At 63.6% G+C, this 14,569-nt stretch overlaps 4 protein-coding genes across 4 annotated transcripts in view; 1 reads left to right on the top strand and 3 right to left on the bottom strand.

Moving 5' to 3' along the window:
* Window positions 1-183: 183 nt before the first annotated feature.
* On the top strand, window positions 184-4,461 carry CHLRE_26g756747v5 (uncharacterized protein). Its single transcript, XM_043072975.1, has 5 exons — window positions 184-610; window positions 889-993; window positions 1,358-1,476; window positions 2,011-2,094; window positions 3,275-4,461. The coding sequence occupies exons 1-5, from the start codon at window positions 431-433 to the stop codon at window positions 3,633-3,635; spliced, it is 849 nt and encodes a 282-aa protein (XP_042914095.1). The 5' UTR covers window positions 184-430; the 3' UTR covers window positions 3,636-4,461.
* Window positions 4,462-6,400: 1,939 nt separating this feature from the next.
* On the bottom strand, window positions 6,401-7,393 carry CHLRE_26g756697v5 (uncharacterized protein). The gene is made up of 2 exons (XM_043072974.1): window positions 7,206-7,393; window positions 6,401-6,897 (listed from the first exon to the last, which is right to left on the bottom strand). The coding sequence occupies exons 1-2, from the start codon at window positions 7,338-7,340 to the stop codon at window positions 6,706-6,708; spliced, it is 327 nt and encodes a 108-aa protein (XP_042914094.1). The 5' UTR covers window positions 7,341-7,393; the 3' UTR covers window positions 6,401-6,705.
* A 48-nt stretch (window positions 7,394-7,441) lies between these two features.
* CHLRE_26g756647v5 (uncharacterized protein) lies at window positions 7,442-9,223 on the bottom strand. Its single transcript, XM_043072973.1, has 2 exons — window positions 8,836-9,223; window positions 7,442-8,715 (listed from the first exon to the last, which is right to left on the bottom strand). The coding sequence occupies exons 1-2, from the start codon at window positions 9,042-9,044 to the stop codon at window positions 8,652-8,654; spliced, it is 273 nt and encodes a 90-aa protein (XP_042914093.1). The 5' UTR covers window positions 9,045-9,223; the 3' UTR covers window positions 7,442-8,651.
* A 278-nt stretch (window positions 9,224-9,501) lies between these two features.
* Window positions 9,502-14,569, bottom strand: part of CHLRE_26g756597v5 (uncharacterized protein) — a 10,392-nt gene continuing 5,324 nt past the window's right edge. The window contains exons 8-14 of the mRNA XM_043072972.1: window positions 13,933-14,415; window positions 13,445-13,503; window positions 12,853-13,071; window positions 11,788-12,554; window positions 11,332-11,402; window positions 10,622-11,030; window positions 9,502-10,327 (exon numbers count right to left, since the gene is read on the bottom strand). Coding sequence (XP_042914092.1) covers window positions 10,265-10,327; window positions 10,622-11,030; window positions 11,332-11,402; window positions 11,788-12,554; window positions 12,853-13,071; window positions 13,445-13,503; window positions 13,933-14,415 — 2,071 coding nt within the window. The 3' untranslated portion in view covers window positions 9,502-10,264. The remainder of the gene's footprint in view (window positions 10,328-10,621; window positions 11,031-11,331; window positions 11,403-11,787; window positions 12,555-12,852; window positions 13,072-13,444; window positions 13,504-13,932; window positions 14,416-14,569) is intronic.

The following is a 14,569-nucleotide window of genomic DNA, read 5'->3' as shown; positions in this document are numbered from 1 at the left end:
CGCCAAGGGGCCCGCACGCCAGAAGCCAGGCCGTTTGGAATGCACTAGATGTGCTTACAACTCAGCTGGCAGCGTCTGGAAAGTGTGGGTGTGGGTGGCCTTTGCAAACCAACTACTCGCACACGATGGGCCGAACTGTTTCTTTCTTTCCTGTGACTTATTTATCCTTCATATTTCCATATTGCTTACTCCCATTCCACAATTGTGACTTCGCGTTACCGTGCAAGCCCTTTCCGAGCCGAGTCTTTTCACGTTGCTCGCTTAGTTGTTGAGGAGCTCTTTCGCTCACCGCGCACGTATTAGCGCTCCGCTATTTCTCTCGTCAGCAGCAACGCACTGGCTTGTCACTACCGCGGCGTCCACTCCTTCTCACCAGTCCACACTCGCTGGCCCGCCCGACCAACCGGGAACGGAATCGCTCGTCGCAACAATGGTCGTCGCGTCCTTCACGGAACCGGCGCAGCAGCACCGCGCGCCCTTCCCGCTCATTCCCACCGGCGTCCACATAGCCACCATGCTGGCAGCAGCCTACCCGCACTTTGACATCGTGGATGAGAAATTCGTCTTCCGCACATCGCCCGAGACTTTCGCCGACAGCCTCCGATACACGGTGGGTGCACTTAGCTTTTGCTCGGCGAGAGGCGATAGGTGTGTGTGGGGGGGGGGCGATGTGGTGGAATGGGGGCATGAAGATGTGTGTGTTCGTGACGGGGTGGGAGCTGCTGTGGAACTGGAAGTCTGGCTTTGGGGTGCGCCAGGGTACTGGCGGGGGAGGGTCACGTGCCCGGGCACATGCCTAACCCCCCGTTTCCCCTTTCCCCTTTCCCTCTCCATTCCTGCTGCTGCACCACACTACCAACACCACCGGGCGACACGCACCACCACCAGACGCTGGGCTGTGTGCTGCTGGCGGCGGGCCACTACGCCTGCCAGTTCGTGGCGGCGCTGCGGCCGCTGCGGCACGAGTACCTAGGCACCATGGCGCTACTGCAGGTGGTTAGGGTGGTTAGGTGGTTAGGGTGGTTGGGTGGTTGGGTGGTTGGTTGGGGTGGTTGGGTGGTTGGCGGTGGCGATTTCGGGCTGTGGTGGGGCCGGTTTGGGTGGGATAGCGGTTGGATGGTTTGGGTGGGCGGGGTTGGGTGGGTGGGTTAGGGTGGGTGGGTGGGGATTGAAGTGCAGTGTGTCGCATAGGAGTGCGTGGAGTGCGTGGAGTGAGTTGGAATTGGAGGTTGGCGTTGGCGCAGGCATCAACACCCCCGCATCAACCCTCACCACACCTTCCCCCCCTCCTCCCCCGCACCTCCCCCTCCCCACCTGCTGCTCCCCCCACGCCCAACCAAAACACACATGCATGCAGCTGCTGTACGTGGGCCTGCTGGCCGGCCGCGCCGTGCTGCATCCCGCCGCCGCCCGCGCCGACTGGGCCGGCAGCGCGGTGGGCGCACTGGCGGCGCTGCTCAGCCTCGTGCTCACGCTGTGAGTGAATGGGGGGGGGCTGATGGGGGGGGGCTGAGGGGCGGGGGGGTCTGGGGCTGTAGCGCATGTGCGCACACGCGTGTGTGCGTGTGTGTGTTTGTGCGTGTGTGCGTGTGTGTATGTGTGTGTGCAGTGGGCGCGAAAGGGGCCGTGCAGGGTGGAGGGCGGGGGTTTGGAAATAACAGCCCAAAGCAAACCAGGGGAGGTGGGGGGTCGGAGTGCATGTGTGTTTGGTGGTGTGCGGAGGCGGGGATGGAAGGCGCGGGGGGGGGAGGGGAGGGGAGGGGGTGGCGCCCCATGATGAGCACGTTGGGCTGTGGGGCGGGCGGGCAGCGAGGGCCGAGGAGGCCCAGCCGCGAGCAGGGCACAGGGGACCGGGGTCGTGGCAGGGGGGGGTGGGCAGGTAGCGGGGGGCTGCCGGGGCTGCCGGCGCCTATGTGGGCTTGCTGGGCCCGTCAAGGCGTGTTCACGTCATACCAAAACACACCCAACCAACCAACCAACCAACCAACCAACATACACACACACGCACAGGTACGACAAGTACGACCCCCGTATCTGCCCGGTGGCGGAGGCGGCCTCGGAGGAGGAGCTGCGGGACAGGCTGCCCAGCGGCAGGTGGGTTTGGGGTGTGGGTGTCGGTGTGTGTGTGGGTTTGGGGTGTTGGTGGGGGGGGGGGGGGGCCCGTGTGTTAGGTGCCGGACAGCCGGAGGGCTCGTGCGAGTGCCCGGAGGAAAAAAATCTGGGTGGGTGTGGTGCGTGAAATGGCCTGGGGGGTGGGCCGCAAAGGGCAGGGGAGGGACGGTGCCGGAGGGGGAAAAGGACAGGCCGGGGGGGGGGACAGCAGGGGGGTCAGGGACCAAGGGCCAGGGCGCACCACAAGCAGCGCAGCAGCAGCTAGGCCCTTGGATGCGGGCGGCGGTGTGGCGGTGTGGCGGTGTGGCGGTGTGGCGCCCTCGGAGGCGCCGCGTGCGCGCTCACACGCGGGCGAGTCAAGGAGGGGGCGGGCAGTCGTTGGCAGCAGGGGGCTGCGGCAGGTGGCGGCAGCGTCGCATGTATACACACAGACACACACACACACACACTGACACACACCCTATGCCCATGCTTCCACCTTTGCCTATAGGTGAGCTCGACTACGACCAGCGGGCGGGAATCTGGGAATTAGGCGTGCTGGGTAAACGTTGTTTAGCGCGCCCAGGGTGCGGAGCATGGACGCATACAGGTGCAACGCGGGGTCAGGCCGAATGGTCGCCCGTGGGGTTCCAGGCTTATCGCGGGTAAGTATGACTACCTGGGTCACGACAGTCACGCGACGCTCGGTAAAAATGGTGGGTATCGGTAAGTAACTCCGTCGCGTCATGGGGCGGGCTTTCGTTTCGTTTTTTTAACACTGACACACACACACTGACACACACACTCACACACACACTGACACACACACACACACACACACACACTGACACACACACTCACACACACACACACACACACACACACACACACACACACACACACACACACACACACACACACACACACACACACACACACACACACACACACACACACACACACACACACACACACACACACACACACACACACAGAGGCTAGCCCAGCCCCGCCCCAGCACGTCCCCATCTGAGCCCGCCCCCCGGACACCCACACTCCAGCACACCCTACACGCCGCAACAGCCTCAGTACACACGCACGGGGAACACACGCTCCCGCCATTTTTCTGACCTCCTCTCCATTGACGCCAGCTCCTTTCCCACTCTCTGTCACCCGCTCGCAGTGATGCCGCCACCCTAGCCGCCGCCAGGTCCCTCGCAGTACGACACGCCGCCGCCCGCAATGCCGTACGGGTTACGGCCGCCTGGCTCGTCCCAGCCGCCACCCACGCCCTTTGGCTGCTGTACGCCGTCAACCTTAACATGTCGTACCTGGCGCCGTACATCACCGCCTCGCCGTCGTCGTACGGCGCCGCCGTACAGTCGGCTCTGTCGTACTGCTCGGCGGTGCCGTACCGGGAGTACGTCGTACTGCTGGTGGACGGGCTGGCGGTACTGCGGCTGGCGGCGGCGGTGTCGGGCGGGGGGAAGAAGGAGGCGGCGGAGGCAAAGGCGGCAAAGGCCGGGGAGGCCAAGAGCGACTGACGCAGTGTGGAAGTGAGGAAGTGAGGAACTAAAAGGACGGTGCGTTGCGTTGGTTAGCTAGGTGCGGAGCAACATGTATGGACGCGCGGCTGTGCATGCCCAGGAGCGGGGCCCGTGTGTCTCACTCAGTCCAACACCGCACGTGCGCATGTATGCTTCCAGATTTGGTTTGTGTTTGTTTGGTTGTTAGGCAGTAGTGGGGTGAAGCCCGTGCCCCGTGACCATCGGCGGTCATGTGCTTGCGAGGTGTTTGTGCTGTGCCGAGTGGTTAACTGCGCGTGCAAAGTCGTGAGCGCTTCATTTGGAATGCGGGGCCGCCTGCCCCTGCTGGTGTGTACAACCATATATGCATGCCTATGTACCAAAGGAGAAGAGAGTGCGTGGGAATTCAGCCCTGGTGATGACAACAACGAAGTGCTAGGGTCGCACTTCACAGTTTAAGGCTGGCGGGCGGCTGGCTTGATTGGCCGCATCTATACAATGGACACATGCAATGTCTGCCTGGTCCCATTGGGTGCACAGTTTTGACGGGGTTGCTTGTGCGTGCATGAGTGCATGACTGCACATATCGCAACTACTGTTTGCCTGCCTTGATTGGCCGGGCGCGGGTGCGCGTGGTGAATGCGGACGCGCGTCAAAAAGACAAACGAATGCGTGTGTGGTGGCGCAGCATGGACCGACACGACGACAGGGGCAGAAGTAGGTGCGTGGGGGCCGGTGGCAGATCATTGAAGGGCCGGCACCCGCGCAGGGCTCGTGTCTTCCTGAGGAAGGCAGCGTCCGGCTGAAAGAAGCCACACTCCCTCAATCTTACATTCGTACGCCGCATCTGGACCCCGCGCCTACATACGTAGCAGCGCTCTGCCCTCCCCTGCTCTGCTGCATGCGCCAGCGGAAGCCCAACTGCTGGTCCAGGACCCGAATGCAGCTCTGCAGGCCAGACGCACGCAGCGCGACGCGATGCAAACATGCTTGCATGCCACGCACCCGGAGAGGAGTGAGGTGTGCGCGCGCTGGCCACCTGGAAGAGCCGCGGGCTAAGTGGGACAAGTAAGTAGGGAGGCGGCAAGGAGTAAAGGAGTAAAGGATGGCGCCGCCGCCGTGCCTGACTGCTTGCCTGGAGCGCCCACATGAGGATTCACGCGGTTGGCACGATGCCCTGCACAAATCTCGTTTGTACTGAGACTATTTATGGAACGTTGCTGGCTTTATTCTTGTCAGCGTTTATCTCTTCTGGCTTTCACGTGGACTTCGGTGTTTTGGGACACGCCGACGGCACGCCCACAGCGCCCCAGCACGCCCCAACCCCCTGTGGGGCCCAGATTCTTGTCGATTCAACGTCGCGACGTCCAGCCCAGCTGCCAGCCCGGTTCCTCCACCCGGCCGGCCCCGCTGCACGGTGCGTGGGCCGGTTCCTGGACGGGTGTGGGGAACCGTACTACGGTCCGCACCCGTCACTTACCCCATGGCCTACAGCGCGTCGTGTCCCCATGCAGCGGCGCCTCATGCCCAACTCGCCTGGCCGGCACCAGCCTTTCATACCAGTCTCAGCTCACCATATACAGCAGCCAGTCAGCCTTCGCGTCAGCCCGGCCGCAGCTAGGCAGCCACCCTGGTTTGTTTTCTGCGCCGGCCTCAACGTTTTGACAACCGCCATGCCGCACCCTCCTTTCTGCCGTTCTCTTTCCTCTTGTCCTCGCATGTACGTACTACTCCTGGCTCACCGCGGATGCCTGGCTGTGTTCCAGGTGGGTCTCTTGGGGTTCGCGTTATCACAACGCATCGCAGCCTTCGCTTGGTAGTCTGCGGCCAGTCTACGCCAGCCCAGCCTCTGACAGCCGTATACACCAGCTGAGAGCTTAAGGACGCCGGAGGGGCGCAGCTTGGCGCGCGGTTATCTCGTCAAAGGTAACGTAGCAGTTGCAGTCGCTGCTCATGCTCACGCTTTGCTTTTTTGCTTGTGCTAGCTCACTGGCCTCGGCTCTACAACGTCATGTTCGCGTGTCTTTCAAGCATCTCAAAGGAGGACATACCGTACTTTGCAAGGGGAGGACCAAACACAGGCATTGGGGACGGACGCCAGGCCTGTCCAGCGGTTGGGGCGGGCCAGCCGGTGTGTAAGGGACGTGTATGTGGTTCAGGTCCGCACAGGTTTTGGCCCACACCCGCGCGACACTTCAACATGTGCTCCTGTGTACAGAAGAAGCTGCTAAGAAGATGCTTCATATTTCTTAGTTTGGAAGATGTCTGTCACCAGAGCCGTCCCCGAGGCTCAAGCTGTCCAGCCGTCAAACCTCTTGCACGTTCAGCTTTGGACTCAACAGCGGGATACGATGCGTGGTGCCTTGCCAGCTAGCACCACGCAAGCGCCCAGATGCGCAGTGCGAGCGAGGGCATGTACGATCATGGTACGGTATGGGGGGGACGGCGGGGGCTGTGCGGCCACACACGTACACACACACGCGCGCGCGTCCACGCACACTGCGCGTTTGAAGCCAGCGGACATGTCTGCACCTGCTAGCTGTCACCGAGTGTGTCAAACCCGCTTGTATGTGCTGCACCCATGGGGCACACCCAGCAGCGAGCAAGCGCACGCCCGCGCAGCCGCCCATTAGCTATTATTGGTCATCACCCACCCACGCACCCCCCCCCCCCCCCCCCGCATATGCGGCTGCGGCTTCTCTTTGCAGCGCGACTGTTTCCTTACGGGATTGGTCCAGGGATATTGTCGCCCGACCGACCCGGGCGTCAAACAGGGAGAGCACAACGAAAAAAGATTACACGCAGGGAGATGCCCCGTGCGTCACATGCGTGTGTGTGTAGGTGTGATTGTGTGTGTGCATCACGTGCGTGTGTGTAGGTGTGTTTGTGTGTGTGTGTGTGTCCGTGTGTGTGGTGTTTGAACCCGCATCCGACGCCGCCCCCCGCCGGGCCCGCAGCCAATGCGTCCTCTCCGCCCCTACGGGGTCTGGGGAATCAGCTGCACCTTAGGGGACTTCATCAACCTGCCTTAACACTGACCCTGCATCGCACACCCTACTGCGGGGCCCGCCGTCCGTCATCCCGCTCCTCACTGCCGCCTCCCTCGTCCCGCTCCTCCTCGGCCCGCCCGCTCCTCCACCTCCTCCACCTCCACCTCCACCTCCACCTCCACTTCCTCCTCTGCCTCGTCTCCCTCCTCATCCCCAAGCATCCTCATGCGAACATGGCTGCGGCCGGCCGCGGCCGCCTGACGAGCCACCGCCGCGCGCTTGTGGCGGGCCTGTGGGTGCGAGCGTGTGCGTGGATGTGTGTGATTGTGTAAGTGTGGGAAGCTGCGTGTATGGACAAGCAACACAAAAGACACGGATGCGCAAGGCAGGGCGGGGGCGCCCATGGGGGGAGGGGGGGGTTGCCGGCACCCGCCCGCCCACCCCATCCTGCTCGCTCCCACATTCATACCCCAGAAACGCCAAATCCCATTATTCCACGGACACTCGTACGGATCCGCGCACCCATCCACCCACAACCCACCGCCCACCCACAACCCCACCCGCACCCTCACCCAAACCCCCTCTCCCTCACCCTTACCTGCAGCGCCTGCAGCACCGACAGCGCGCCCGCATCCACCAGCTGCCCCTTCAGGCTCACACCACCATCACCTCCGGCAGTAGCACCTTCGGCAGCAGGAACGGCGACAGCAAAAGACGCTACTGCTACTGCCATCACCACTGCTGCTACTACTACTTTCGGACGCGACCGACCCTCAGCAGTGACACTAGTCTTTCCGGCGGCACGTTCTCGCCTCTTTTGCTGCTGCCCAGCCTGCCCTGGTCGCTCCACCAGCACTGGGTGCTGACCTTGCATCGCGCCCATGCCGCCCGCCTGCCCCGCCTTTCATGCATGTGGCCATGCAGCCCGCGTTCACTTGACTGGTCACCACGCCGCTTCACATGGATCCGGAGCCCTTCAAACCTCACTGCTGCTGTGTGCACACGCAATCCCCTTAACTCGCAGTGGTGCCGCACTCGCTCCATCGCTCAGGCCGCCGTGAGAAGGCAGGCCCACCCAAGCCCCTGCTGCTGGCCCAGGGCCTGCATCCTCCAGCAGGGGTAGGCCGCCGCCGCCGCCGCTGGCGAGGTGTTCATCGTGCCTGGGGCCCAGCCCCCACGCACTCCCCGCACTCCCCGCACCATCTGTCAATAATCGGCACCTGACGCCAGTGCCGCGGTCCCCCACGCGGACCCACGCACGCCTGAGTCCGCCCAAGCCAGCCCACCCGTGTCGCAACCCCCATGCAAACCTTCATTATCTTCCAATCACTGCATAACTGTTGGTCTCTCTGTTGCATCGAAGCACAGCGAGGCGTATGTAACCGGGCAGCAGCGATCGACTGCGCAAACCCCAGCCCCAGCCACACCACCCTCCGGCAACAATGCATATCGTATCCATGAGACGCAAGCAACACGCCGGGATGCCAGCGTGGGGTGCCAGAAGTGGGGGTGGCCAATCAACCCCACATGCCAACCTACGAATCCCACATGCCTACCTAGGAAGTAAGGCGCGCACACTGCTCACCGCCGCATGACATGCACGGCTTGGCGGGATCATATGTCCCCTGATATGGCCTGATGGAATAATGTGGTCGCAAGGTGCCTCCACCCTCGTGGTTTTACCCTGAGAAGTAAGCCTCGTCAGCTACATCACTTTCATTCCAGCCGCCGCCAATTGCCCAACGCCCAACCCTATCTAGGTGGGTCCCTGCCCACGGTGCGGTGCGGTCTGTACCGTACCGTATTGGCACGTCCAATGTTGGGCGTTGAAATGCAAAGTATGAGGCGCTGTAGGGCAATGCTTGCGGCTCATACGGCGAAGAATGCAATTGCACGCTGCTTGTATGTGCCCACAGAATGCGCAACGCTACTAGCTAGGATGCACGTGAGGGTTGATGGCGACTGGGCCTCCGCAGCCTACTGCAGAGGTGGTCCCCAGCCAGTGCCAGTGCCGCCAATACATAAAACGTTGTGGCAGCACCATTCAGCTGCAGACGCATCCCGGACGCTCCGGTGTCGGGTCCGCAAAATCAGGCTCCGGGGGTGGTCTGCAAGCACGCACAAGGAGCACACGCGATACCTCGAACCGATTTTCTGACTCCATCGGTTGGAAAACGCGTAACATAATACACCACGATTTGTGCTCTTGTCCGCAACATGACGCTTACGTGTCGTGAGGTTTAGCAAACAGGATGCCGCGCGCATGACGTTGAAGGCCTTGGCGAATGCTTTCACCAGCATCGGCGATGCCCTTGCCAATGCCCTCACCCCCCTTTCTAAGGCCGTGGCCGATGCCGAGGCCAAGCATCGCTCCCGAGAAGGCCATGCCGAGCGACAAGAACAAGCCCATGAACAGTATTGCTGAAGCCATATCCATGGTTATACGTGGAAACTTTCAAATGTGGAATGGCTGAGGAATGCTGCTGGCAAGTGCAAGGGGACATACACTTTGAGTTCTACACCGAGGCAATACCGCAACACCGCAGTCGTGACGTAGTGTTGAATTTAACAAGATAGGTTTTCAGAATTAGCTCCAGGCAAGCCTGACGTATGCATAGGTTTCCGGGGAAGGCGAGCTTCATGCAGAGCGAGATGCGCTCATGACCGCGGCGGCGCTTGCTGCACCCTGCTGGCACCACACGGCTCCTGGCCTAGCCGCAGCAGCTGTCGTCTTTTGCCCGCTGCGCAGCGGGCTGGCCCCGGGCAATTGGCCCCGGGCTGCTTGCTCACGCAGCGTGTCTCGTACATTCTGGATGGGCTAGCCCCCCGTGCGAAGCGATCCACGTGGTGCGGCGGGGGTCATCTACAGGGGTGGTGGGTAGGCGCCGCCGGCGGCCTCAGCGCAAACATCAACAAAATACATACAAGCGAGCGAGCGCTGAGTCGGTACTCGGCAGGCGGCATTACGGTATGTGGGTCGCCAACCGCAAGCGCATTGCAACTTACTTGTTGGCACAACATGTAATCAATCACACACTAGGCTGCACACTTCCTCTCTGACCGCTGCCCAAGCCGCGCCCTGCCGGCGCCGTGTGCTGTGGGGCGGCACCGGCCCGCACCTACCGCCCCTGCCACTCACCACAGTAGTCCCACCCTGGCCTTATACCATGCCTACGACCCAGCCAGCTCTCCGCCACCACTCGGCGTGCGTTGCGCCTATCCCCGCATTCGTCCTAACTCGCCAGCATTACCGTATCGCATGAATCGCACGCACCACACATCACAATGCCACCCCAGCAGCAGGCATGGGCGCAGCAGCCAGCACCCAAGGACTCAGGCGCCACTGCCAAAGTGCTGCAAACTTGATTGCGGGGCTAACGCCGCATTCCTGCTACTCAGCAGGGCTTGCATCCCCTTTGCAAGCAAGGGGGGACCATGCCATCCACCTCCCCACCCGCACATCACCATCAGCCGTCATCCTAACAAGACCCCACGTGTCGCCCTGTGTCCGCTGTGTGTGTGTGTATGCCATGTGTAATGCAATGGTGCGGGCGCGCCTCCACTACCGCCTCCTTGCAGCGCGACTGCTTCCTGACGGGATTGGTGCAGAGTTAAACCCCCGGACGCCTCCAATTCCTCCATTCCTGCATCCACTCCTCATGCGAACATGGCTGCGGCCGCCGCGGCCGCCTGACGAGCCACCGCCGCGCGCTTGTGGGCCTGTGGGTGCGAGCGTGTGCGTGGATGTGAGTGTGTGTGTGGGAGTGTGTACATGCGGGGGATATTGATTGAATATGTGTTATTGTGGGAAGGGAGGGTGTTTGTGGGAGCGACGTGCCAACCCACCCACCCACCCACCCACCCTGGCGCTCACCCAGATGCATCTCAATATCAAAGGTTGTGCACTAGCACGGGTTCCCGCACCCTCTTCACAACATCCGCCTGCCCACCCGCCCAACCCCACCCGCCCACCCACACCCTCACCCTCACCCTCACCCTCTCCCTCACCCTTACCTGCAGCGCCTGCAGCACCGACAGCGCGCCCGCATCCACCAGCTGAGCCTTCAGGCTCACACCGCCACCTCCGGCAGTAGCACCTCCGGCAGTAGCAGCAGAAACGGCGGTGGCAGTAGCAGCGCCCTTGCCGCCCGCGGCCGCTTTACCCTTGCCGGCACCCCCCTTGCCGCCCTTGCCACCCTGCGCCTTGCCGCCACCGCCACCTCCTAACACCGCCGCCGCCGCCGTCGGCGCAGCAGTAGCAGCACCACCAGCAGTAGCAGTAGCAGCACCGCCCGGCGCTGCCACGGGTGGTGCGCGTGCCAGCGCCTCCACGGCTCTCAGGGCTGTGGCTGCTACTGCCGGGTGGCGGTGGCGGCAGGCGGCGAGCAGGGGGGGAGCCACGCCCGCGCGTGCCAGTCGCGTCCTGCGTGTGCGTGTGTGTAGGGGGGTGCGTGTGAGGGGTTGCGTGGGAGGGGCGTCCACCCCTTACGCCCCTTTCACTGCACTGCGCACACACATGCGCACCGCACACACATGCACGCATTGCACGCAACCCCAAAGCCGACTGCACACGTCCTTCCCCCACACCCAGACATGCCTCCAACCGTTACGTGGTTGAACACACACACACACACACACACACACACACACACACACACACACACACAGGCACCCAGGCACACAACCCATCAACACCCAACACAGCACAGCACGCCGCCACTCACAGCGCTGCAGCGTCGCCCGCCTCGGCCGTCTCCGCCACCAGCGCCGCGGCCCGCTCCGACACAGCGGGCGACTGGGGTGGGCGGGTGGGTGGGAGGGGTGGGTGGGAGGGGTGGGAGGAGGGGGTGGGGAGGGTGTGGGAGGGTGTACGGTTGTAATGGTGTGTCGGAGAGGGGGCGAGGCGAGGGAAGTCATGGGGGCGTGATCTCTGCGTGTTTGTGTGTCAGCTCCGCGACGGCAGGGGCACACACACAGGGGGGGCAGCCACTCCGCTGTTGCAGGTCCCTCACACAATGACCCAATGCCACCCAGCGCCCCGTGCAGGCCTGACTCCCGTTACTGTCATACGTCGTACCCAATCGCACCCAAGGACCACAACAACCCACCCCACTTCTCTATACCAACCTTTGCAACCGCAAAGACAACGCACGCACCTCCCACCCACCCCCCACACCCACCTTGTGCCCCAGCAGTCGCACCAGCGCCGCCGGCCCGCCCAGCGCCCACCACAGGTCCACCGCCCTCCGCAGCAGACCCTGCACCGCCGCCGACTGCTGCTGCGCCGCCGCCGCCGCCGCCCCTCCCTGCGGCCCAGCCTCGGCGCCCGCCGCCGCCGCCGCCGCCGCCAGCTGCGTCTTCTGCGCCGCCGCCGCCTCCATTGCGCGAAGCTGCGCGTTCCGACTGCCCTTGAGGGCCACCTTACCGCCCGCACCCTTGCCGCTGCTGCTGCTCGCCGCTGCTACAGCCGCCGCCGCGGCGCCCTTGCCCTCGGCCGCCGCCGTGGCTGTAGCAGCCGCGCCGCCTGCTACAGCCGAGCTACTGCCGCCGCCGCCGCCGGTGCTACTGCCGTGCGCCTCCATCAGCGCCGCCAGCTGCAGCACGCCGCCGGCTGCTGCTACAGCCATGCCGTTGGGCTTGTGGCCCTTTACTAATGCCTCCAGGGCTGCTACAGCCCGCGCCGCCACCTCGGGCGAGGGGTGGCGCAGGCAGCGCACCAGCGGCGGCACCAGGCCCGCAGCGGCCAGCGCCGCCGCCGGCGCCGTTCCCGCTGCACCACCAGCGGCAGCGGCTGTAGCGCCAGTGGTGGCAGTAGCAGTAGCGGCATTGGCAGTAGCAGCAGTGGCAGTAGCAGCACCAGCAGTGGCAGTAGCCGGGGCGGCCGGGTCGGCTCCATCGGCGGCGAGGACGGCTGTGAGGTAGGCGGCGCGTGCCACCACCTCATCAGCTGTGCAGTGGGGGTAGTGTGGGTTTGGGTGTGGATTTGGGTGTGGGTTTGGGTGTGGGTGGGTGTGTGCGTGTGTGCGTGTGGGTGGGTGGGTGGCGGGTTGTATGGGGTGAGGCGTCGAGGGCGGTCAAGGGTGGAGGTGTAGAAGGTCCATCACATGACACGTCCGGAGGTAATGCCTGCACTCCGCTGCAGCCACACACACCGCACTCTCCACACCCGCTGTGGTCGAGCCCAGCCCAGGCACCAGACCCACACACTCGCACCCCCTTCTCAAAGCCGCCACACACCAACTCACCGCGCACGCGCAGCAGCCGCTGCAGCTCGGGCGCGATGCCGCCGCCGCCGCCGCCGTCGCCCGCCGCCGCGCCCGCCGCGCCCGCCGCCGCCGCCGCCTCCATGTCTGTCGTGGTCAGTCGCAGCAGGCGGCGGCAGTTGGGCGCGCAACCGCCGCACAGGTTGGCGGCCGCCATGAGTGCGGCGCACACGGCCGGAACAGAGTTGAGCCGGAGCAGGGCTGCGTGGGCGGTAGGGTGTGGGGAGTTGGGAGTGGGGAGAGTGGGGAGTGGGGAGTGGGGAGTGGGGAGTGGGGAGTGGGGAGTGGGGAGTGGGGAGTGGGGAGTGGGGAGTGGGTGGGGAGTCATCAAATGAAGCGAAGTCGCCCAGGCGAAAGGGGAGGCAGGGGCAGGCCAGACCTTGGCCCCCGCTCGCCCCACTGCACAGGCCCGCCGGCAGCGCACACACATCCCACACATTCAACACCGGAAATACATTAGGCATGCGTGTGCGCCCACGACCAACGCAAAGTCACAATACATCTTAGGTAATGCACAAGTACCGACACACAAAGCTATCCCAACACAAAACCACTCCAACCCGGCCCCACTCACCCACGAGCTCCTCAAGCACCCCCGCCCGCGCCAGCCGCAGCTGAGCCGCGGTGTTGGACCTGCGTGTGTGTGTTGGGGTGGGGGGGTAGCCATCCATGGGATGGTGTGTATCAAATATGAAGTGAAGTGCCGAGTGGGGGGGGGAGGTACATTCATGATTAGTTTAGGAAGGGGGGATTGCAAGGATGTTTGGAAAAGCGGTACAGGATGCACTAAAGACTGCAGGGGGGGTAGGTGTGTGCGTGTGGCGCAGTTGTATTGGAAGATATTTGTTTTGATGAAACGTGTGTGTCAGCAGGTGGGAGAGGGCGGGGTCCGACACGGGGAGGACACGGGGAGGGGAAGCAAGCATGCAAAACCGAGACAGCTGGCCAGCAAGCCCCCACACACGCACGCACGCACGCACACACACACACACACACACACACACACACACACACACACACACACACACACACACACACACACACACGCACGCATACACACACCTGAAGCACAGAGCGCCGCACAGCCGCGCCACCTCCGTCGCAAGCGCCGGCAGTGGCCGCCCCGTCTGGCTGCTACTGCCATTGCTGCTACTGCCGTTGCTGCTACTGCCACTGCTGCTACTGCTGCTACTGCCATTGCTGCTGCTGCTGCTGCTGCTCCCGGACGCGACGCGCAGCAGGGACACGAGCCTCTCCGGCAGGTCGGGATGCCCCGGCCCCATGATGCCTGTGGGGGCGGGGCTGCTGCTACTGCCGCTGCCGCTGCTGGTGTTGGCAGTAGCATCCGACGAGGCCGAGGCCGTGGCCTCACCGCCTTGCGTTGGATCCTGTTGCGGCTGCTCAGCTGCGTTGCTGCTGCTGCTGCTACTGCCGCTCCCGCCGCCACTGGTGCTACTGCCGCTGCTGCTGCTGCCGTTCAGCTGTAGCAGTGCGGACTGCAGCGCCGGCTGACCCATCACCACACTGCCCAGGCAGTGGGAGGCCCTGTGGGAGGGAGGGGGAGGGGGGCCGTGGGGGGAGGCGAAAGTGTGCGTGCATGTGTGTATGTGTGCGTGTTAGTATGCATGTTGGTGTGTTGGAGTGAGAGTGGGAGTGGGAGTGGGAATTCAGGGTGGGTTTGAGAATGTGTGTGTGAGGT

Source organism: Chlamydomonas reinhardtii, assembly GCF_000002595.2.
Source record: "Chlamydomonas reinhardtii strain CC-503 cw92 mt+ unplaced genomic scaffold scaffold_26, whole genome shotgun sequence".
NCBI classification, from domain to species: domain Eukaryota; kingdom Viridiplantae; phylum Chlorophyta; class Chlorophyceae; order Chlamydomonadales; family Chlamydomonadaceae; genus Chlamydomonas; species Chlamydomonas reinhardtii.
This window is presented reverse-complemented; position numbering and strand designations above follow the sequence as displayed.